Raw genomic sequence first — 24763 nt, forward strand, 5'->3', positions numbered from 1 at the left:
ACAGATTGAAGGTGTCCTATTGTCTACAAAGTATTATTATAATTGTTCTACAGGGAAGTTGAAACTAGAGTAGTGAGGTGCAAACTGAATAACCAGACCTCACGACAACTGGATGGAACCAAACTGTCTTTACAAAACTCTCTACCCTATATTTCACTTTTAAAAATAGCTTGTATCCTATCCTTCCTTAGAATCCCTCTGTTGTTACTAAGAGAGTAAGAGAACTTTAAAGGTGTTCTAAAACTTTGACCGTCTTCGGAAGGCTGATCTCGCTTCCTGTTTATATGTTTGTTTACCCTCCAGGGTTCCGCTGCAGCTGTCCAGTTCCCTTCTATGGCCCCCACTGTGAGCTGGACAAGAACCCCTGTGCCTCCCAGCCCTGTGCCCACGGTGGGGTGTGTGTGCCAAAGAGTCAAGGTTACATCTGTAACTGCCAACTGAATATGGCTGGAATCAGGTATGTCTATCTCTCACATAGCTATCCCTCTCATCCCTGCGGCCTCTGTATCAACACGATGTTAGTCGTCCCCCCCCCCCCCCCCCCCCCCCCCCCCCTTACCACCTTTATTTAATGATAGTGTTCACGGTTCTCTCATTTTTAAGACCTCCTCACCTGCCATATCAAATTAAATAAAAAATGTATTTGTCACATACACATGGTTAGCAGATGTTAATGCGAGTGTAGTGAAATGCTTGTGCTTCTTGTTCCGACCATGCAGTAATATCTAACAAGTAATCTAACAATTTCACAACAACTACCTTATACACACAAGTGTAAAGGAATGAATAAGAATATGTACATATAAATATATGAATGAGCGATGGCCGTGTGGCCTAGGCAAGATGCAGTAGATGGTATAGAGTACAGTATATACATATGAGATGAGTAATGTAGGTTATGTAAACATTATATAAAGTAGCATTGTTTAAAGTGACTAGTGATACATTTATTACATCCAATTTATAATTATTAAAGTGGCTGGAGTTGAGTCAGTATGTTGGCAGCAGCCACTCAATGTTAGTGATGGCTGTTTAACAGTCTGACGGCCTTGAGATAGAAGCTGTTTTTCAGTCTCTCGGTCCCTGCTTTGATGCACCTGTACTGACCTCGCCTTCTGGATGATAGCGGGGTGAACAGGCAGTGGCTTGGGTGGTTGCTGTCCTTGATGATCTTTTTGGCCTTCCTGTGACATCCGGTGGTGCAGGTGTCTTGGAGGGCAGGTAGTTTGCCCCAAGTGATGCGTTGTGCAGACCTTACTACCCTCTGGAGAGCCTTACGGTTGTGGGCGGAGCAGTTGCCGTACCAGGCGGTGATACAGCCCGACAGGAAGCTCTCGATTGTGCATCTGTAAAAGTTTGTGAGTGTTTTCAGTGACAAGGAAAATTTCTTCAGCCTCCTCAGGTTGAAGAGGCGCTGTTGTGCCTTCTTCACTACACTGTCTGTGTGGGTGGACCATTTCAGTTTGTCTGCGATGTGTGCGCGGTGGAACTTAAAACGTATTATAATGCAGGCAAGGTGTATTATTATACAGACCTGGTCTATTATAATACAGACCAGGTCTATTATAATACAGACCAGGTCTATTATAATACAGACCAGGTCTATTATAATACAGACCAGGTCTATTATAATACAGACCAGGTCTATTATAATACAGACCAGTACATTTATAATACAGGCCATGTCTATTATAATACAGGCCAGGCTGTCCCGTCGATGTGGATAGGGGAGGTGCTCTCTGTTTCCTGAAGTCCACGATCAAATCAAATCAAAGTTTATTTGTCATGTGCGCCGAATACAACAGGTGTAGACATTACAGTGAAATGCTTACTTACAGGCTCTAACCAATAGTGCAACAAAGGTATTCGGTGAACAATAGGTAAGTAAAGAATTAAAAACAACAGTATAAGAGACAGTGAAAAATAACAGTAGCTAGGCCATATTCAGTAGCGAGGCTATATACAGTAGCGAGGCTATATACAGTAGCGAGGCTATATACAGTAGCGAGGCTATATACAGTAGCGAGGCTATATACAGTAGAGAGGCTATATACAGTAGCGAGGCTATATACAGTAGCGGGGCTATATACAGTAGCGAGGCTATATACAGTAGCGAGGCTATATACAGTAGAGAGGCTATATACAGTAGCGAGGCTATATACAGTAGCGAGGCTATATACAGTAGCGGGGCTATATACAGTAGCGAGGCTATATACAGTAGCGAGGCTATATACAGTAGCGGGGCTATATACAGTAGAGAGGCTATATACAGTAGCGAGGCTATATACAGTAGCGAGGCTATATACAGTAGCGGGGCTATATACAGTAGCGAGGCTATATACAGTAGCGAGGCTATAAAAGTAGTGAGGCTATATACAGGCACCGGATAGTCGGGCTGATTGAGGTAGTAGGTACATGTAGATATGGTTAAAGTGACTATGCATATATGATGAACAGAGAGTAGCAGTAGCGTAAAAGAGGGGTTGGCGGGTGGTGTGTTGCGGGTGGCGGGACACAATTCAGATAGCCCGGTTAGCCAATGTGCGGGAGCACTGGTTGGTCGGGCCAATTGAGGTAGTATGTACATGAATGTATAGTTAAAGTGACTATGCATATATGATAAACAGATAGTAGCAGCAGCGAAAAAGAAGGATGGGAGGGGGCACACAGTGCGAATAGTCCGGGTAGCCATTTGATTACCTGTTCAGGAGTCTTATGGCTTGAGGGTAAAAACGTTTGAGAAGCCTTTTTGTCCTAGACTTGGCACTCCGGTACAGCTTGCCATGCGGTAGTAGAGAGAACGGTCTATGACTGGGGTGGCTGGGGTCTTTGACAATGTTTAGCGCCTTCCTCTGACACCGCTTGGTGTAGAGGTCCTGGATGGCAGGCAGCTTAGCCCCATTGATGTACTGGGCCGTACGCACTACCCTCTGTAGTGCCTTGCGGTCGGAGGCCGAACAATTGCCGTACCAGGCAGTGATGCAACCAGTCAGCATGCTCTCGATGTTGCAGCTGTAGAACCTTTGAGGATCTCAGGACCCATGCCAAATCTTTTTAGTTTCCTAAGGGGGAATAGGCTTTGTCGTGTTCTCTTCACGACTGTCTTGGTGTGTTTGAACCATTCTAGCTTGTTGGTGATGTGGACACCAAGGAACTTGAAGCTCTCAACCTGCTCCACTACAGCCCCGTCGATGAGAATGGGGGCAGACTCGGTCCTCCTTTTCCTGTAGTACACAATCATCTCCTTAGTCTTGGTTACATTGAGGGATAGGTTGTTATTCTGACACCACCCAGCCAGGTCTCTGACCTCCTCCCTATAGGCTGTCTCGTCGTTGTCGGTGATCAGGCCTACCACTGTTGTGTCGTCTGCAAACTTAATGATGGTGATGGAGTCGTGCCTGGCCATGCAGTCGTGGGTGAACAGGGAGTACAGGAGAGGGCTGAGAAGTCACCCTTGTGGGGCCCCAGTGTTGAGGATCAGCATGGCAGATGTGTTGCTACCTACCCTCACCACCTGGGGGCGGCCCGTCAGGAAGTCCAGGATCCAGTTGCAGAGGGAGGTGTTTAGTCCCAGGATCCTTAGCTTAGTGATGAGCTTTGAGGGCACTGTGGTGTTGAACGCTGAGCTGTAGTCAATGAATAACATTCTCACATAGTTGTTCCTTTTGTCCAGGTGGGAAAGGGCAGTGTGGAGTGCAATAGAGATTGCATCATCTGTGGATCTGTTTGGGCGGTATGCAAATTGGAGTGGGTCTAGCGTTTCTGGGATAATGGTGTTGATGTGAGCCATTACCAGCCTTTCAAAGCACTTCAGGGCTATGGACGTGAGTGCACGGGTCTGTAGTCATTTAGGCAAGTTGCCTTCGTGTTCTTGGGCACAGGGACTATGGTGGTCTGCTTGAAACATGTTGGTATTACAGACTCAATCAGGGACATGTTGAAAATGTCAGTGAAGACACCTGCCAGTTGGTCAACACATGCCCGGAGCACACGTCCTGGTCATCCGTCTGGCTCCGCAGCCTTGTGTTTGTTGACCTGTTTAAAGGTCTTACTGATGTCCGATATAGAGAGTGTGATCACACAGTCGTCGGGAACAGCTGATGCTCTCATGCATGCCTCAGTGTTGCTTGCCTCGAAGCGAGCATAGAAGTGATTTAGCTCGTCTGGTAGGCTCGTGTCACTGGGCAGCTCGCGGCTGTGCTTCCCTTTGTAGTCTGTAATAGTTTGCAAGCCCTGCCACATAAGACGGGCGTCGGAGCCGGTGTAGTATGATTCAATCTTAGCCCTGTATTGACGCTTCGCCTGTTTGATGGTTCGTCTCAGGGTTTCTTATAAGCTTCCGGGTTAGAGTACCGCACCTTAAAATCGGCAGCTCTACCCTTTAGCTCAGTGCGAATGTTGCCTGTAATCCATGGCTTCTGGCTGGGGTATGTACGTACAGTCACTGTGGGGACGACGTCCTCGCTGCACTTATTGATAATGCCAGTGACTGATGTGGTGTACTCCTCAATGCCATCGGAAGAATCCCAGAACATGTTACAGTCTGTGATAGCAAAACAGTCCTGTAGTTTAGCATCTGCTTCATCTGACCACTTTTTTATAGACCGAGTCACTGTTGCTTCCGGCTTTAACTTTTGCTTGTAAGCAGGAATCAGGAGGATAGAGTTGTGGTCCGATTCACCAAATGGAGGGCGAGGGAGAGCTTTGTACGCGTCTCTGTGTGTGGAGTACAGGTGATCTAGAATGTTTTCCCCTGTGGTTGCACATTTAACATGTTGATAGAAATTAGGTAGAACTGATTTAAGTTTCCCTGCATTAAAGTCGTTGAGTGTGAGGTTATTTTCCTGACACCTTACTCCGAGGGCCCTCACCCCCTCCCTGTAGGCAGTCTTGTCGTTGTTGGTAATCAAGCCTACCACTGTAGTGTTGTCTGCAAACTTGATGATTGAGTTGGAGGCGTGTATGGCCACACAGTCATGGGTGAACAGGGAGTACAGGAGAGGGCTGAGAAGGCACCCTTGTGGGGCCCCAGTGTTGAGGATCAGCGGGGTGGAGAGGTTGTTCCCTACCCTCACCACCTAGGGGCGGCCCGTCAGAAAGTCCAGGACCCAGTTGCACAGGGCGGGATCGAGACCCAGGTTCTCGAGCTTAATGACGAGTTTGGAGGGTACTATGGTGTTAAATGCTGAGCTGTAATCGATGAACAGCATTCTTACATAGGTATTCCTCTTGTGCAGATGGGTTAGGGCAGTGTGCAGTGTGATTGCGATTGCGTTGTCTTTGGACCTATTGGGGCGGAAAGCAAATTGGAGTGGGTCTAGGGTGTCAGGTAGGGTGGAGGTTATATGATCCTTGACTAATCTCTCAAAGTACTTCATGATGACGGAAGTGTGTGCTTCGGGGCGATAACCGTTTATCTCAGTTATCTTAGCTTTCTTGGGAACAGGAACAATAGTGGCCCTCTTAAAGCATGTGGGAACAGCAGACTGGGATAGGGATTGATTGAATATGTCTTTAAACACACCAACCAGCTGGTCTGTGCATCCTCGCGAGGGTTAGCACGTTTAAATGTTTTACTCATGTTGGCTGCGGTGAAGGAGAGCCCGCAGGTTTTGGTAGCGGGCCGTGTCAGTGGCACTGTATTGTCCTCAAAGCGAGCGAAGAAGTTGTTTACTGTATCTGGGAGCAAGACGTTGGGGTCCGCAACGGGGCTGGTTTTATTTTTATAATCCGTGAATGACTGTAGACCCTGCCACATACGTCTCATGTTTAAGCCGTTGAATTGCGACTCTACTTTGTCTCTATACTGACGCTCAGCTTGTTTGATTACCTTGTGGAGGGAATAGCTACACTGTTTGTATTCAGTCATGTTTCCGGTCGCCTTACCGTGATTAAAAGCAGTGGTTCACGCTTTCTGTTTTGCGCGAATGCTGCCATCAATCCACAGTTTCTGGTTGGGGAAGGATTTAATAGTCACCGTGGGTACAACATCACCGATGCACTTGCTAATAAACTTGCTCACAGAATCAGCTCATACATCAATGTTGTCTGAGGCTATCCGGAACATATCCCAGTCCACGTGATCAAAGCAATCTTGAAGCATTGAATCAGATTGGTCGGACCAGCGTTGAACAGACCTGAGCACGGGCATTTCCTATTTTAGTTTCTGTCTATAGGCTGGGAGCAACAAAATGGAGTCATGGTCAGATTTGCCGAAAGGAGGGCAAGTGAGGGCTTTGTATGCGTCGCGGAAGTTACAGTACCAATGATCGATATGGTACAGTTGTTCTGATTCTTTAAGACCTCCTCACCTGCCATATGGTACAGGTGTTCTGATTCTTTTTGGTTAGTCACGGAAAATGTTACACGTGCCGTGCTCCTAGTTTGATTGGCTCAGGGGCTGGAGAACAGCATTCGGCATTTTGTACATTTACATGTCCCCAAACTGATTAAGCCTAATTCTGTTGTATGTCCTCCTTCCTTCCTTGTGTACTGAAAACAAAAAAAATGAATTTCCGTTCTCTGCAAGTTAATGGACAACAAAGTATTCTTCTGTTACCCCTTCTTTAGGTGTCAGAGCCTAATCGACGGATGCTCCCCCAACCCGTGTCTAGAAGGGTATAACTGTACCTTCTCCAGGGGCTCCATCCACTGCGATCCTCTACCCCAGGTATTGTAACATGCTAAACTAAGGTACACATAATGCTTTGTGTAACATATCTGGTTTTAGTAGGAATAGGGTGAAATTGCCCTAGATGCTGATATTGGGTCAGTTTAGCCTTTTCCCCCACTACTGGTAAAGGTTATGATTGGGGGGGAGCTGATCCTAGACCTGTACATACAGGAAACTTCACCCCTGGAGAATTTTAGTTAAGCCAGGACTGGCTCCGCTAGGCCCATAACTTATAGTTTTATTGTAGTTTTTGGGAACTCAGTCAGGGTCTCAAACTTCCTGTTGAGAGTTAGGACGGGGGGTCCCAACCAAATCTCAGCCTTAGACGGCCCTGCTTAAAGCTAACCAAAAGGTGTCCTGTCTCATCCTCAATACAGGTGTACGCCGGGCTGGGCTACATCGAGATAGTGGAGATCTGTGCCAGCTTGATGGGGGTTTTCTTCCTGGTCGGTGTCTTCGTCTGCGTCCGCAAACGTTATGTCCAACAGAAGAAGAAGCCTGTCTGTGTTCAGGACTCCAACGGTTACTTCCAACCCAGTCTGGCCAAATCCATGATGGCCGGCACTCCAAAAGTCAGCCCAATAGAGATGAACATGCTGATGGGCTCTGGTAACGACCTGGATAACATACACAGTCCCTTCAGATCTCTGAGGCCTCGCAGCCAGATGGACCTGGGGCTGGGGTCCCAGGTAAGCCTAAGGGCCGGGAAGCAAAAGCCACAGGGGCCTGTGGTGTGTAGTGTGGCCCCCAACCTCCCTCCTACACCTTCAACCATCTCTGACAATGAGTCCATCAGGAAACACCACTGGGATAAGGACTATGAAGGTGAGTTCATTGAATAAACTTTAATAATCTCCCAGAGGGGAAATTGGAGTGGATACTTTAAGCTAACTGTCTGAGTTTTTACTTTATTTATAACTGTGGTAATAACTGTGGTAGTAGCTTACTCAACCTGCCGGGCCAGTCTTCACTTTATCCAACACTAAGTGACAGCATTTCATTGAGTTGACCAATGAGTCACCCAGAAAGTGTCTGAAGGTGAATGATCTGGAGATGTGAAGGATATAACAAAGCCATTATTCATATTACACTCCTTCTCACTTTGTCCTTTAGATCAAAACAATGTAGGTTACTCATCCATACATGGATGTAATCCATTATCAGTTGTGATACATACAGAACATGTGGCATTGAGCAGTAGTCTGGTCAGGCAGGAAATTCCTGCAGAGGATGTGTCAAGGTGGTGAACTTTAATAGTTTTTTCATCACTCAGAGGTTATAATACCTTAACTATAATGAGTTGTTTAAGGAGTTTTATAACCGACAAGGACACTTTGAAAATTGGTATGAAGATCCTCTGAAAGGCGATAATACTGAAAGACTATAGTGAATGATAATGAGTGTTCTCTCTCTTTTCCCTGCCGTTCAGTCTACCCTGCTGATCCTGACTACTACGGTCGACCAACCCCCTCGGTCCAAGAGTACCCCCAGGTCCAAGAGTACCCCCAGGTCCAAGAGTTTCCCCAGTTCGACATTGTGGAGGACACCTACGGCTCTGTGACCGCATCAATAGACTCACGTAGAAACTCTCGCTTCGGCGGATTCCCGTTTCCCCTGGAGCGTTCTGACCGCCGCGCTCCCTTACCGCCCTGCTACAGTAACCAGAACCTGGATGACTTCCTGGGGCCTGACGGTCTTCCATTACCCATCTCTCAGTGCCCCAACGAGTACACTGCCATCAGTTACTATCCCACGCAACATGCACAAAGCATGGACAATGTGTCGTCAGGCTACCGGCGCCTCAGCATGCGTCTCAGCGTTGCCACGCCGTCCTACGCTGAGAGTAACTCTCCTCCTCCTCCTCCCCCTCCGCCCCAGCAGGCTAGGCATGCAGGACGGAACTCTCGCTGCTACAACGGGTCTGACATGGTGGAGAGCGACTATGGAAGCTGTGAGGAGGTCATGTTCTAGAATGTTTTAAAGTGTTCTATTCTAGAGTTAAAGATACAGTGCTCCCTATCAGAGGTCTCTTTCAGGGAGCGATGGCAACGTTTCTACGAAAGAGATGATTCTGGAACATTCTACGAGATGAATTTAATATATTCTATACAGTCAATTCTTAGAATGTCTCCATAAAATGTGATTGATCGGCATCTAAGTGGGCTTGACATTCAGTAGAGTAAATGAAAGAGTCACTCACCTTTTGTTCCACAGGATTGAACAGTATTACAGGATGTTTTATCTGAAACGATGGCAACAAGGCCACGCAACACAAATATATGCTGTACTAAATACTGCAGCAATATCGAACTCGCTCATCTAGACTACTCTCCATCCGAGGGGGAGAGAGACTGGCTTTGGGTGAAACCAATTCCAATAAGAATGAATATGCCTAGACAACTATGTAACAACAAGGTCACGCAACACTGACCATATAAAGAGAGTGGGTTTACATAAAAAACTATTCCTATAAGAATGAATATGCCTACATTTCATGCAGAAAATAGCTCCATTTAATACAATAATAACAACCGTAATAACCATAAAGATGTCACATAGATTAATACAGTTCCTATTTGTGACCTCACCATTCAGTGATATGGAGTGAGTCTCAAATAGCCCCCTATACCTATGGACCCTGGACCAAAGTAGTGCACTGCGTAGGGAATAGGGTGCCGTTTGGGACAGAGGTCATATGTGACAAAATAATGAAGGGGACTGGATCCTAACAGTGAGAAGAAATCCATAAATTTAATGAATAAGTAGATAATAAATATTCACAAATATTACACGTGTTTGTTGTAAAACAGGTTGTCTATTCAATATAACTTTAATTGCTGGTATTGCCAATTGTGTAAATAGTGCATAGTGTGGAAGTATTCTGGCTTTGATCTCAAAAAACATTTCTCGGAATTGTAACGGTTGGTGGTATTTGGTTGTAAAAAGTATTTTGAGTCCGAACACATAAATGTGGTATCTAATCTGACTGTCTATAGCCCAACACATAAATGTGGTATCTAATCTGACTGTATATAGCCCAACACATAAATGTGGTATCTAATCTGACTGTATAAAGCCCAACACATAAATGTGGTATCTAATCTGACTGTATAAAGCCCAACACATAAATGTGGTATCTAATCTGACTGTATAAAGCCCAACACATAAATGTGGTATCTAATCTGATTGTATATAGCCCAACACATAAATGTGGTATCTAATCTGACTGTATATAGCCCAACACATAAATGTGGTATCTAGTCTGACTGTATATAGCCCAACACATAAATGTGGTATCTAATCTGACTGTATATAGCCCAACACATAAATGTGGTATCTAATCTGACTGTATATAGCCCAACACATAAATGTGGTATCTATTCTGACTGTATAAAGCCCAACACATAAATGTGGTATCTAATCTGACTGTCTATAGCCCAACACATAAATGTGGTATCTAATCTGACTGTATATAGCCCAACAGTACAGAATGTCTATGCAGCTATCATATATGTACAGAATATGCAGTCCTGTTATGATACAAGTGTTCTGTTTGGGCCTGTGTACAGAATGCATTATTCCACATGAATTGTTTTTACATATAGTACATTTAAAGGTTTAACATATTCTACTGCTCAGTCATTTTAAACCAACAGAAATAACAGCTTGGCGGGGAGAAAAGGGTTGATACTGTAACGCAACGTGACTGTTGGTTACCCATAAAACAACAAATTCTGTGCTTCTACACCCAGGTACAAAACCAACATTACTGTAACAATTTGTTAACACATTTCTATAAGAAAACAGGGGAAAAAACTGGGATAGCATTATCGCTCGGTAGTGTGTGTTCTCAAAAGCCTGAGTGCAACATCAGAAGCATGCATTAGGCCTGATAGTGTGCTTGTGTTGTGTAATTGGTGACCAATTAAGTATTTTTGTGTGGAAAGGATATCCATCGCTTTGTTGTAGTGGTTAGTGCGCATGGGTTTGTATGTACAGAATGGCAGCTCATACGTGTGGAGACTGTGGTTGGGCACAGTTCCTTTTCAGTCTGTTGTAAGGGTTCCAGAAACAGGAAGTTTCCTGCAACCAGGAGGGAATAAGCAGGAAATACGAGAATCATTCAACCAGGATTTCTGGAAAATCCCGAGGGGTTATCATGATTTCCCAATGTGTTTATATGTGCTGTGTATGTGTGTGCTGGACCAATGAGTTCACATGAATGTATTTTTAAGTGTATTATTTTTGTATCAATGTGAGGTATTATGAACCCCATGTTTTGAAGTTGTTTCTCTGTGAGAGATTTTTAAGTCATGTTTTAATTCCCATTTTGTTTTCAACACTGTAAAAGACACCATGAATAAAATATGATCTTATATTAACAATTATACTTTGTCAGTAATTATTGTAATCCTTGTATGTGTAATGCACTGATGCTTTTGAATTGACGTCTATAGCATTGTCCCCAGGTTCTAACCCCCTACACATACATGCAGCGCCAGCAGTGACCACAAGGAGACCCAATTTGATGATGTCACAATAACTTCCCTTGTTACCAACGTAATGTTCAACAATGCATTATCATATTGGTAGAATAAAACTCCCTTCTCCTTCAAAACATGTATCATTTTACAAAACATTTTCCCTTTGTGAAGACCAGATGTTTTTTTTCCCTCCACATTAAGCCTACTCGGAGACACAGTGTCACGGTCACTTATCGCTCTAATTTCAATGTCATTTTTTTCCTTCTGAGTTCCCAGTAGTCTTGAACGCATTGAAGTCGGAGATTTCCTAGTTCCCGAGTTCCCAGTTGTTTGAACACAGCATTAGTCTCAGCGAAGGGAGGGAGAGAACAACAGAGGGTCCACCTCTCACGGTCCCTGACTGCTCTCTCCTTCCTTTCCTCCGGTGAGACTGACTAGAGAGGGGGGACATCGTCTTCCATCTGATGGTGAAACTCGAGTCGCACCGTATCTGCCTCATGCACACAATCATGTTGATCATGTGACCAGAGAAAGTTAAATATTCCCCTATATTGATAGACACGACGAGCTGCTAATAACAATAAAAACACATAGCTATCGATACACTTGGCTACACATTCATTGCAGCAGAAGTATGGAAAAGCAGGTTTTATGTTTTGTAATAGTGTTGAATAAAAACCTTGTTGACAGTGCTTAATAAAAACTTAGACGTGAACTCACTCATCAAAACAGCAGCTCTTCGCTGTAGTCTTTGACAGTCTCTCTCTCTCTGGTCAAGGTTTTAAAAGTTATGAATCTCACGTACTGTAGGCTAGTATGAAATGTTGCTGTGGTCGGGGTTGTGGAAACTGTAGTCACGGTGATTTGAGATATCCCATTGGCCAACACAGTAGGCACACTCGATTTAGTCACAGATCTCTCCATCTGACTGGTAGGCAGAATTTGTCTTCCCTCCGTCTGGTAGGTGGAGTTTGTCTTCCCTCCGTCTGGTAGGTGGAGTTTGTCTTCCCTCCGTCTGGTAGGTGGAGTTTGTCTTCCCTCCGCCTGGTAGGTGGAGTTTGTCTTCCCTCCGTCTGGCAGGTGGAGTTTGTCTTCCCTCCGTCTGGTAGGCTGAGTTTGTCTTCCCTCCGTCTGGTAGGCGGAGTTTGTCTTCCCTCCGTCTGGTAGGTGGAGTTTGTCTTCCCTCCGTCTGGTAGGTGGAGTTTGTCTTCCCTCCGTCTGGTAGGCTGAGTTTGTCTTCCCTCCGTCTGGTAGGTGGACTGGTAGGTGGAGTTTGTCTTTAAAGACAAATGAAATGGTTCGACACGGGAACACTTTGACTACCCGGTACGTAGGGCTTCTGAATTTCAAAAAAGAAGTGCAAGCCTTTATTGTTGGCTTTTCTACAGAAATGGTTGGTGATCAACTAGGTTGGTGACCACTGATTTAGATGGGTGACTGAGGGTTGAGAAATCTCAGAGTCTCAATGTTCTGTACCCTGGTCTACAGTAGTACACTACCCTATGGGCCCTGGTCTACAGTAGTACACTACCATATGGGCCCTGGTCTACAGTAGTACACTACCCTATGGGCCCTGGTCAACAGTAGTACACTACCCTATGGGCCCTGGTCAACAGTAGTACACTACCCTATGGGCCCTGGTCAACAGTAGTGCTCTATAAAGGGAATAGGGTATGTTTTGGGACTCACACAGGGTCATTGAGTTGGAACACAACACACTCATTTTGGTGGGTAATTGAACTACATAAAAATGACTATGACATGGGCCTGAACTTTCCCCTAATTACCAAAATGATATTGCTACATTCACAGCAATGCAATTATAGTAATCATAATTATATCACTCCCAACACACACACACACACACACACACACACACACACACAGACACACACACACACACGCCTGGTGAGGGTGTTGTTAGTCAGCAACATCCCCTCACTGACAACCCTTTGTTTAGACCCGCTGTGTAGTAAGTCATCACATCCACCCAGCTGTCAATCACTCCCCAGGCCTGTCAGTCTCCATCAGGCTCTCAGACACTACTACCCCCTCTCTAAAAACATGACACCGTTGAAGTACTAGCCTCTCTAAAAACATGACACTGTTGAAAAACTAGCCTCTCTAAAAACATGACACCATTGAAGTACTAGCCTCTCTAAAAACATGACACCATTGAAGTACTAGCCTCTCTAAAAACATGACACCATTGAAGTACTAGCCTCTCTAAAACATGACACCATTGAAGTACTAGCCTCTCTAAAAACATGACACTATCCAGACAGGTGTGTGTGTGTGTGTGTGTGTGTGTGTAGTCTAGTTTGTCCATAGTGATTACAGTGAGAGGTATCCTACTGTCCAGTCTGTCCATAGTGATTACAGTGAGAGGTATCCTACTGTCCAGTCTGTCCATAGTGATTACAGTGAGAGGTATCCTACTGTCCAGTCTGTCCATAGTGATTACAGTGAGAGGTATCCTACTGTCTAGTCTGTCCATAGTCCATAGTGATTACAGTGAGAGGTATCCTACTGTCTAGTCTGTCCATAGTGATTACAGTGAGAGGTATCCTACTGTCTAGTCTGTCCATAGTGATTACAGTGAGAGGTATCCTACTGTCTAGTCTGTCCATAGTCCATAGTGATTTCAGTGAGAGGTATCCTACTGTCCAGTCTGTCCATAGTGATTACAGTGAGAGGTATCCTACTGTCCAGTCTGTCCATAGTGATTACAGTGAGAGATATATCTACTTTCCAGTCTGTCCATAGTGATTACAGTGAGAGGTATCCTACTGTCCAGTCTGTCCATAGTGATTACAGTGAGAGGTATCCTACTGTCCAGTCTGTCCATAGTGATTACAGTGAGAGATATATCTACTTTCCAGTCTGTCCATAGTGATTACAGTGAGAGGTATCCCCAATGTTCAGTCTTTCCATAGTTATTACAGTGAGAGTTAGAAAAGAGAACATAATTCTCAGGTGGATATTCTCAGACAGAACAAGATGACCTGTGTCTGCCCTGTACCAGACTCCTATGATACGTTTCTTACCTCTGACATTTGGAGTGAAACTCAGTGTATGGACAAAGTGCTACTTACTGTATTTTCTCCTAACATACCTAGTGGTTAAGACAAGGTTCTACGTATCTATTAGGATACCTAGTGGTTGAGGCAAGGTGCTACTTATCCTTACCTAGGATACCTAGAAGTTGAGACAAGGTATTACTTATTTTCTCCTAACATACCTAGTGGTTGAGACAAGGTTCTACTTATCTTCTCCTTACATACCTAGTGGTTGAGACAAGGTTCTACTTATCTTCTCCTTACATACCTAGTGGTTGAGACAAGGTTCTACTTATCTTCTCCTTACATACCTAGTGGTTGAGACAAGGTTCTACTTATCTTCTCCTAAGATACCTAGTGGTTGAGACAAGGTTCTACTTATCTTCTCCTTACATACCTAGTGGTTGAGACAAGGTATTACTTATTTTCTCCTAATATACCTTGTGGTGTCACGATCGTGTAGAGGAGAGACGGACCAAAACGCAGCATGTGGAAAATAAGCCATCTTCTTTTATTTATAAAAGAAGGCAAAACGAAACAAAACACTTACAAACTATCAAAACAATAAATGACCGTGAAGCTATAAACGTAGTGCACATACACAAGCTACAAACGTTCACCATAGACAATTCCCCACAACAAACTAAAGCCTATGGCTACCTTAAATATGGCTCCCAATCAGAGACAACAGGAACCAGCTGTCTCTAATTGGGAACCCATTTAGGCAACCATAGACAACTACACACAACATAGACACAGCTAGACAACTATACTAAACATAAACCCAACTACTCTAAATAAACCCCCTAACCCTTACAATCACCCTGGACACTACAAAACCCACATAAATACCCATGTCACACCCTGACCTAACTAAAATAATAAAGAAAACAAAGAATACTAAGGCCAGGGCGTGACATAAGCCCCCCCTTAAGGTGCGAACTCCGGGCGCACCAGCACAAAGTCTAGGGGAGGGTCTGGGTGGGCATCTGACCACGGTGGTGGCTCAGGCTCAGGGCGAGGTCCCCACCCCACCATAGTCACTCCCAGCTTACATCTCCCCCTACCAATGACCACCCTCATCTTACACCCACTAAATCTTTTAGGTAACATCGACACAAGGGGCAGCACCGGGATAGAGGGATAGCTCAGGACAGAGGGATAGCTCAGGATAAAGAGGTAGCTCAGGATAGAGAGGTAGCTCAGGATAGAGGGGCAACTCCGGACTGAAAGGCAGCTCCGGACAGAGAGGCAGCTCTGGTCTGAGGGGCAGTTCTGGATAAATAGCCGCTCTGGGCTGAGGGACAGCTCATGACTGGCTGACGGCTCTGGACGCTCATGGCTGGCTGACGGCTCTGGACGCTCATGGCTGGCTGACGGCTCTGGACGCTCATGGCTGGCTGACGGCTCTGGACGCTCATGGCTGGCTGACGGCTCTGGACGCTCATAGCTGGCTGACGGCTCTGGACGCTCATGGCTGGCTGACGGCTCTGGACGCTCATGGCTGGCTGACGGCTCTGGACGCTCATGGCTGGCTGACGACTCTGGACGCTCATGGCTCACTGACGGCTCTGGACGCTCATGGCTCACTGACGGCTCTGGCAGATCCTGTCTGGTTGGCGGCTCTGGCAGATCCTGTCTGGTTGGCGGCTCTGGCAGATCCTGTCTGGTTGGCGGCTCTGGCAGATCCTGTCTGGTTGGCGGCTCTGGCAGATCCTGTCTGGTTGGCGGCTCTGGCAGATCCTGTCTGGTTGGCGGCTCTGGCAGATCCTGTCTGGTTGGCGGCTCTGGCAGATCCTGACTGACGACTGGCTCTAGCGGCTCCTGACTGACTATCGGCTCTGACGGCTCGGGACAGACGGATGGCTCAGACGGCGCTGGGGAGACGGATGGCTCAGACGGCGCTGGGGAGACGGATGGCTCAGACGGCGCTGGGGAGACGGATGGCTCAGATGGCGCTGCGGAGACGGATGGCTCAGATGGCGCTGCAGAGACGGATGACTCAGATGGCGCTGCAGAGACGGATGGCTCAGACTGATCCTGTCTGGCGGAAGGCTTTAGCGGCTCCTGTCTGGCGGAAGGCTCTAGCGGCTCCTGTCTGGCGGAAGGCTCTAGCGGCTCCTGTCTGGCGGAAGGCTCTAGCGGCTCCTGTCTGGCGGAAGGCTCTAGCGGCTCCTGTCTGGCGGAAGGCTCTGTAGGCTCATGGCAGACGGGCGGCTTTGCAGGCTCATGGCAGACGGGCGGCTTTGAAGGCTCAATACAGACGGGCAGTTCAGTCACCGTTGGGCAGACGGCAGACTCTGGCCGGCTGAGACGCACTGTAGGCCTGGTGCGTGGTGCCGGAACTGGAGGCACCGGACTGGGGACACGCACTTCAAGCCTAGTGCGGGGAGCAGCAACAGGGCACACTGAGTTCTCAAGGCGCACTATATGCCTGGTACGTGGTACCGGACTGATGGCACGCACCTCAGGACGAGTGCGGGGAGAAATAACAGTGTGTACAGGACTCAGGAGACGCACAGGTGGCTTAGTGCGTGGTGCCGGAACTGGAGGCACTGGGCTGGAGACACGCACCATAGGGAGAGTGCGTGGAGGAGGAACAGGGCTCTGAAAACGCACTGGAAGCCTGGTGCGTGGTGTAGGCACTGGTGGTACTAGGCTGGGGCGGGGAGGTGGCGCCGGAAATACCGGACCGTGCAGGCGTACTGGCTCCCTTGAACACCGAGCCTGCCCAACCTTACCTGGTTGAATGCTCCCCGTCGCCCGACCAGTGCGGGGAGGTGGAATAACCCGCACCGGGCTATGTAGGGGAACCGGGGACACCATGCGTAAGGCTGGTGCCATGTAAGCCGGCCCAAGGAGACGTACTGGTGGCCAGATATGTAGGGCCGGCTTCATGACATTTGGCTCAATGCCCAATCTAGCCCTACCAGTGCAGGGAGGTGGAATAACCCGCACTGGGCTATGCACACGTACAGGGGACACCGTGCGCTCTACTGCGTAACACGGTGTCTGCCCGTACTCCCGCTCTCCACGGTTAGCCTGGTAAGTGGGCGCAGGTCTCCTACCTGCCCTTGGCCCACTACCTCTTAGCCCCCCCCAAGAAATGTTTGGGTAGTACTCACGGGCTTTTCAGGCTTCCAGCCACGTCTCCTTGCTGCCTCCTCATATCTCCGCCTCTCTGCCTTCGCTGCCCACAGCTCAGCTTTGGGGCGGTTATATTCTCCTGGTATTTCTCGGTCCAGAATTTCCTCCCAATTCCAATAGTCCAGTGTAGGTGGGTCCTGTTGTTGTTGCACACGCTGCTTGATCCGATGTTGGTGGGGAATTCTGTCACAATCGTGTGGGAGTGAGACGGACCAAAACGCAGCGCGTGGAAAATAAGCCATCTTCCTTTTATTTTGAAGAAGGCAAAACGAAACAAAACACTTACAAACTAACAAATCAACAAACGACCGTGAAGCTATAAACGGAGTGCACACACACAGGCTACAAACGTTCACCATAGACAATTCCCCACAACAAACTAAAGCCTATGGCTACCTTAAATATGGCTCCCAATCAGAGACAACAGAAACCAGCTGTCTCTAATTGGGAACCCATTCAGGCAACCATAGACTTTCCTAGACAACTACACACAACATAGACACAGCTAGACAACTATACTAAACATAAACCCAACTACTCTAAATAAACCCCCTAAACCTTACAATCACCCTGGACACTACAAAACCCACATAAATACCCATGTCACACCTTGACCTAACTAAAATAATAAAGAAAACAAAGAATACTAAGGCCAGGGAGTGACATGTGGTTGAGACAAGGTGCTACTTATCTTCTCCTAACTTACCTAGTGGTTGAGTCTGATTTCCTCTCCAAGCATAAGGCTACATAAACATGGCATATGATGATGCTATGGCAACAGGAATTATGTTAATAGAATGTTTTAAATTGTCTTTTTTTAAATGTTTCCCCCATTGATAATTGTTTTATTTTATTATGAGTACAGTACATAGACACACAACCATGCATATGACTACACTAACAACATCTCACAAAGACAGTGATAATGTCCAGAGACCATATGACTACAATAACAACATCCCAGAAAGACAGTGATAATGTCCAGAGACCATATGACTACAATAACAACATCCCAGAAAGACAGTGATAATGTTCAGAGACCATATGACTACAATAACAACATCCCAGAAAGACAGTGATAATGTCCAGAGACCATATGACTACAATAACAACATCCCAGAAAGACAGTGATAATGTCCAGAGACCATATGACTACAATAACAACATCCCAGAAAGACAGTGATAATGTTCAGAGACCATATGACTACAATAACAACATCCCAGAAAGAGAGTGATAATGTCCAGAGACCATATGACTACAATAACAACATCCCAGAAAGAGAGTGATAATGTCCAGAGACCATATGACTACAATAACAACATCCAAAGACTGTTGGATGATCATTTTACTTTGGATGACCTGTTTAAAGTATCTTAATTTCCAGGCAGGTGGTGGTTCCTCAAGCTAAGTATTTATCCTTTCACATGCTTAGAGTAGAGCCATAGAGTAAGAGGCGAACTGAGAGGGTTTACTCTGCCCAAGATGTGTCCACGTTAAGCAGATCATTAATTATTAAAGGTCAACTGCACTTCATGATTTGGCCTCATTTTAGATTTTTGTTCATGAAGAAATCCTAGAGGCCATTACCGAATTCAAAGGCGAGTTGGTTTCTGGGTGTGGTTTGATGAGGGTGTCTTGTGTATGTGTTCACAGGTGGGAAGTTAGCAAAATGATTTCACCGCTGGTGTGTGACCTTGGCAAAGTTGGTTTGACTTTGGATAACCGATCTCCGGAGCTAGTTAGGGCCGTCAATAAATTACATTATGTAAATAAGACAATATTTTCATGTTTTATGCCTTTTAGTTTTGTTATTAAATGTGTTCAATATTTGTCTATCAATTTCAACAATTTATAGTTGGTTTGAGGATTTTAAGTCACTGAAATTTGTAGCTATTGGAATTTTAACATATTGTCCCATGTACATTGTGCAATTTACAGATGGTCCCTAACTAGCCACATAAGGGTATCCAAAGTCAACCCAAATTTACCAAAGAGATTCCAGTCGGATCACGTGCAGCTGCACTCTGAACTGATGATTATTTGTGTGCTGCCAGCTGTGGATATGTGGACAGGATTGAAACAAACCCAACATTAATTTAAGTTGTGATGCAATCATGACCACGAGTCTCACAAAACTCTGTTTTGGATGAGACTGACTTCATGGGGTGTGGAAGAGACTTCCTGACACACAAGGAGCTATAGTGGTGGAGGTGCATACTGGGAAATAGCGAGTCATTCTGGACGTGCGAGGTTCGACTTCAAACAAGGAAGCGAAACAGAATCCATCGTTCTACAGTTGAAGTCGGAAGTTTACCTACACTTATGTTGGAGTCATTAAAACTTGTTTTTCAACCACTCCACTAATTTCTTGTTAACAAACTATAGTTTTGGCAAGTCGGTTTGGACATCTACTTTGTGTATGACAATTTTTCCAACAATTGTTTACAGACAGATTATTTCACTTATAATTCACTGTATCGCAATTCCAGTTGGTCAGAAGTTTACATACACTAAGGTGACTGTGCCTTTAAACAGCTTGGAAAATTCCAGAAAATTATGTCATGGCTTTAGAAGCTTCAGTTAGGCTAAATTACATAATTTGAGTCAATTGGAGGTGTACCTGTGGATGTATTTCAAGGCTTACCTTCAAACTCAGTGCTTCTTTGCTTGACATCATGGGAAAATCAAAGGAAATCAGCCAAGATCTCAGAAAAAGAATTGTAGACCTCCACAAGTCTGGTTCATCCTTGGGAGCAATTGCCAAACGCCTGAAGGTACCACATTCATCTGTACAAACAATAGCACGCAAGTATAAACACCATGAGACCACGCAGTCGTCATACCGCTCAGGAAGGAGACGCGTTCTATCTCCTAGAGATTAACGTACTTGGGCGCGAAAAGTGCAAATCATTCCCAGAACAACAGCAAAGGACCTTGTGAAGATGCTGGAGGAAACAGGTACAAAAGTATCTATATCCACTGTAAAACTAGTTCTATAACGACATAACCTGAAAGGCCGCTCAGCAAGGAAGAAGCCTCTGCTCCAAACCACCATTAAAAAGCCAGACTACGGTTTGCAATTGCACATGGGGACAAAGATCGTACTTTTTGGAGAAATGTCCTCTGGTCTGATGAAACAAAAATAGAACTGTTTGGCCATAATGACCATCGTTATGTTTGGAGGAAAAAGTTGGATGCTTGCAAGCCGAAGAACACCATCCCAACCGTGAAGTATGGGGGTGGCAGCATCATGTTGTGGGGGTGCTTTGCTGCAGGAGGGACTGGTGCACTTCACAAAATAGATGGCATCATGAGGAAGGAAAATGATGTGAATATATTGAAGCAACATCTCAAGACATCAGTCAGGAAGTTAAAGCTTGGTCGCAAATGGGTCTTCCAAATGGACAATGACTTAAGGACAACAAAGTCAAAGTATTGGAGTGGCCATCACAAAGCTCTGACCTAAACCCTATAGAAAATTTGTGGGCAGAACTGAAAAAGTGTGTGTGAGCAAGGAGGCCTACAAACCTGACTCAGTTACACCAGCTCTGTCAGGAGAAATGGGCCAAAATTCACCCAACTTATTGTGGGAAGCTTGTGGAAGGCTACCCGAAACGTTTGACCCAAGTTAAACAATTTAAAGGCAATGCTACCAAATACTAATTGAGTGTATGTAAACTTCTGACCCACCGGGAATGTGATGAAAGAAAAAAAAGCTGAAATAAATCATTCTCTCTACTATTATTCTGACATTTCACATTCTTAAAATAAAGTGGTGATCCTAACTGACCTAAGACAGGGAATTGTTACTAGGATTAAATGTCAGGAATTGTGAAAAACTGAGGTTAAATGTATTTGGCTAAGGTGTATGTAAACTTCTGAATTCAACTGTATATTGTGGTAGGCTGTTTTAGCAACAGCTGTGCTGGACTGTGGTCGACATGGATGATAGTTTTGATGGTGTGGGTTTGGATGATGATGTCATGGACCTGGATGGTCTGTGGTGAAAAGGAAAAAGATTGGCCCTGCTATAAGTGCTGCTGGGTGAAGGTAGTGATTGGCCCTGCTATAAGTGCTGCTGGGTGAAGGTAGTGATTGGCCCTGCTATAAGTGCTGCTGGGTGAAGGTAGTGATTGGCCCTGCTATAAGTCCTGCTGGGTGAAGGTATTGATTGGCCCTGCTATAAGTCCTGCTGGGTGAAGGTAGTGAATGGCCCTGCTATAAGTGCTGCTGGGTGAAGGTAGTGAATGGCCCTGCTATAAGTGCTGCTGGGTGAAGGTAGTGAATGTCCCTGCTATAAGTGCTGCTGGGTGAAGGTAGTGATTGGCCCTGCTATAAGTCCTGCTGGGTGAAGGTAGTAATTGGCCCTGCTATAAGTGCTGCTGGGTGAAGGTAGTGATTGGCCCTGCTATAAGTGCTGCTGGGTGAAGGTAGTGAATGACATTGCTATAAGTGCTGCTGGGTGAAGGTAGTGAATGGCCCTGCTATAAGTGCTGCTGGGTGAAGGTAGTGATTGGCCCTGCTATAATTGCTGCTGGGTGAAGGTAGTGAATGGCCCTGCTATAATTGCTGCTGGGTGAAGGTAGTGATTGGCCCTGCTATAAGTCCTGCTGGGTGAAGATAGTGATTGGCCCTGCTATAAGTGCTGCTGGGTGAAGGTAGTGATTGGCCCTGCTATAAGTGCTGCTGGGTGAAGGTAGTGAATGACATTGCTATAAGTCCTGCTGGGTGAAGGTAGTGATTGGCCCTGCTACAAGTGCTGCTGGGTGAAGGTAGTGATTGGCCCTGCTATAAGTGCTGCTGGGTGAAGGTAGTGAATGACATTGCTATAAGTCCTGCTGGGTGAAGGTAGTGAATGGCCCTGCTATAAGTGCTGCTGGGTGAAGGTAATGATTGGCCCTGCTATAAGTGCTGCTGGGTGAAGGTAGTGATTGGCCCTGCTATAAGTGCTGCTGGGTGAAGGTATTGATTGGCCCTGCTATAAGTGTTGCTGGGTGAAGGTAGTGAATGGCCCTGTTATAAGTGCTGCTGGGTGAAGGTAGTGAATGGCCCTGCTATAAGTGCTGCTGGGTGGAGGTAGTGATTGGCCCTGATATAAGCACTGCTGGGTGAAGGTAGTGAATGGCCCTGCTATAAGTGCTGCTGGGTGAAGGTAGTGATTGGCCCTGCTATAAGTGCTGCTGGGTGAAGGTAGTGAATGACATTGCTATAAGTGCTGCTGGGTGAAGGTAGTGAATGGCCCTGCTATAAGTGCTGCTGGGTGAAGGTAGTGATTGGCCCTGCTATAAGTGCTGCTGGGTGAAGGTAGTGAATGGCCCTGCTATAATTGCTGCTGGGTGAAGGTAGTGATTGGCCCTGCTATAAGTCCTGCTGGGTGAAGATAGTGATTGGCCCTGCTATAAGTGCTGCTGGGTGAAGGTAGTGATTGGCCCTGCTATAAGTGCTGCTGGGTGAAGGTAGTGAATGACATTGCTATAAGTCCTGCTGGGTGAAGGTAGTGATTGGCCCTGCTACAAGTGCTGCTGGGTGAAGGTAGTGATTGGCCCTGCTATAAGTGCTGCTGGGTGAAGGTAGTGAATGTCCCTGCTATAAGTGCTGCTGGGTGAAGGTAGTGATTGGCCCTGCTATAAGTCCTGCTGGGTGAAGGTAGTAATTGGCCCTGCTATAAGTGCTGCTGGGTGAAGGTAGTGAATGGCACTGCTATAAGTGCTGCTGGGTGAAGGTAGTGATTGGCCCTGCTATAAGTCCTGCTGGGTGAAGATAGTGATTGGCCCTGCAATAAGTGCGGCTGGGTGAAGGTAGTGATTGGCCCTGCTATAAGTGCTGCTGGGTGAAGGTAGTGAATGACATTGCTATAAGTCCTGCTGGGTGAAGGTAGTGATTGGCCCTGCTACAAGTGCTGCTGGGTGAAGGTAGTGATTGGCCCTGCTATAAGTGCTGCTGTGTGAAGGTAGTGAATGACATTGCAATAAGTCCTGCTGGGTGAAGGTAGTGAATGGCCCTGCTATAAGCACTGCTGGGTGAAGTTAGTGATTGGCCCTGCTATAAGTGCTGCTGGGTGAAGGTAGTGAATGGCCCTGCTATAAGTCCTGCTGGGTGAAGATAGTGATTGGCCCTGCTATAAGTGCTGCTGGGTGAAGGTAGTGATTGGCCCTGCTATAAGTCCTGCTGGGTGAAGGTATTGATTGGCCCTGCTATAAGTCCTGCTGGGTGAAGGTAGTGAATGGCCCTGCTATAAGTGCTGCTGGGTGAAGGTAGTGAATGGCCCTGCTATAAGTGCTGCTGGGTGAAGGTAGTGAATGCCCCTGCTATAAGTGCTGCTGGGTGAAGGTAGTGATTGGCCCTGCTATAAGTCCTGCTGGGTGAAGGTAGTAATTGGCCCTGCTATAAGTGCTGCTGGGTGAAGGTAGTGATTGGCCCTGCTATAAGTGCTGCTGGGTGAAGGTAGTGAATGACATTGCTATAAGTGCTACTGGGTGAAGGTAGTGAATGGCCCTGCTATAAGTGCTGCTGGGTGAAGGTACTGATTGGCCCTGCTATAAGTGCTGCTGGGTGAAGGTAGTGAATGGCCCTGCTATAAGTGCTGCTGGGTGAAGGTAGTGATTGGCCCTGCTATAAGTCCTGCTGGGTGAAGATAGTGATTGGCCCTGCTATAAGTGCTGCTGGGTGAAGGTAGTGATTGGCCCTGCTATAAGTGCTGCTGGGTGAAGGTAGTGAATGACATTGCTATAAGTCCTGCTGGGTGAAGGTAGTGATTGGCCCTGCTACAAGTGCTGCTGGGTGAAGGTAGTGATTGGCCCTGCTATAAGTGCTGCTGGGTAAAGGTAGTGAATGACATTGCTATAAGTCCTGCTGGGTGAAGGTAGTGAATGGCCCTGCTATAAGTGCTGCTGGGTGAAGGTAGTGATTGGCCCTGCTATAAGTGCTGCTGGTTGAAGGTAGTGATTGGCCCTGCTATAAGTGCTGCTGGGTGAAGGTATTGATTGGCCCTGCTATAAGTGTTGCTGGGTGAAGGTAGTGAATGGCCCTGCTATAAGTGCTGCTGGGTGAAGGTAGTGAATGGCCCTGCTATAAGTGCTGCTGGGTGAAGGTAGTGATTGGCCCTGATATAAGCACTGCTGGGTGAAGGTAGTGAATGGCCCTGCTATAAGTGCTGCTGGGTGAAGGTAGTGATTGGCCCTGCTATAAGTGCTGCTGGGTGAAGGTAGTGAATGACATTGCTATAAGTTCTGCTGGGTGAAGGTAGTGAATGGCCCTGCTATAAGTGCTGCTGGGTGAAGGTAGTGATTGGCCCTGCTATAAGTGCTGCTGGGTGAAGGTAGTGATCGGCCCTGCTATAAGTGCTGCTGGGTGAAGGTATTGATTGGCCCTGCTATAAGTGTTGCTGGGTAAAGGTAGT

The 24763-nt window shown here is 46.3% G+C and overlaps 1 protein-coding gene across 1 annotated transcript in view; it reads left to right on the forward strand.

Moving 5' to 3' along the window:
* fat2 (FAT atypical cadherin 2) overlaps positions 1-11061 on the forward strand; it is an 80480-nt gene extending 69419 nt beyond the window's left edge. Inside the window, exons 25-28 of the mRNA XM_055888275.1 lie at positions 304-457; positions 6571-6670; positions 7051-7498; positions 8103-11061. Of these exons, the coding sequence (XP_055744250.1) occupies positions 304-457; positions 6571-6670; positions 7051-7498; positions 8103-8644 (1244 nt within the window). The 3' untranslated portion in view covers positions 8645-11061. The remainder of the gene's footprint in view (positions 1-303; positions 458-6570; positions 6671-7050; positions 7499-8102) is intronic.
* Positions 11062-24763: the final 13702 nt, after the last annotated feature.

Source organism: Salvelinus fontinalis, chromosome 29 (assembly GCF_029448725.1).
Source record: "Salvelinus fontinalis isolate EN_2023a chromosome 29, ASM2944872v1, whole genome shotgun sequence".
NCBI classification, from domain to species: Eukaryota; Metazoa; Chordata; class Actinopteri; order Salmoniformes; family Salmonidae; genus Salvelinus; species Salvelinus fontinalis.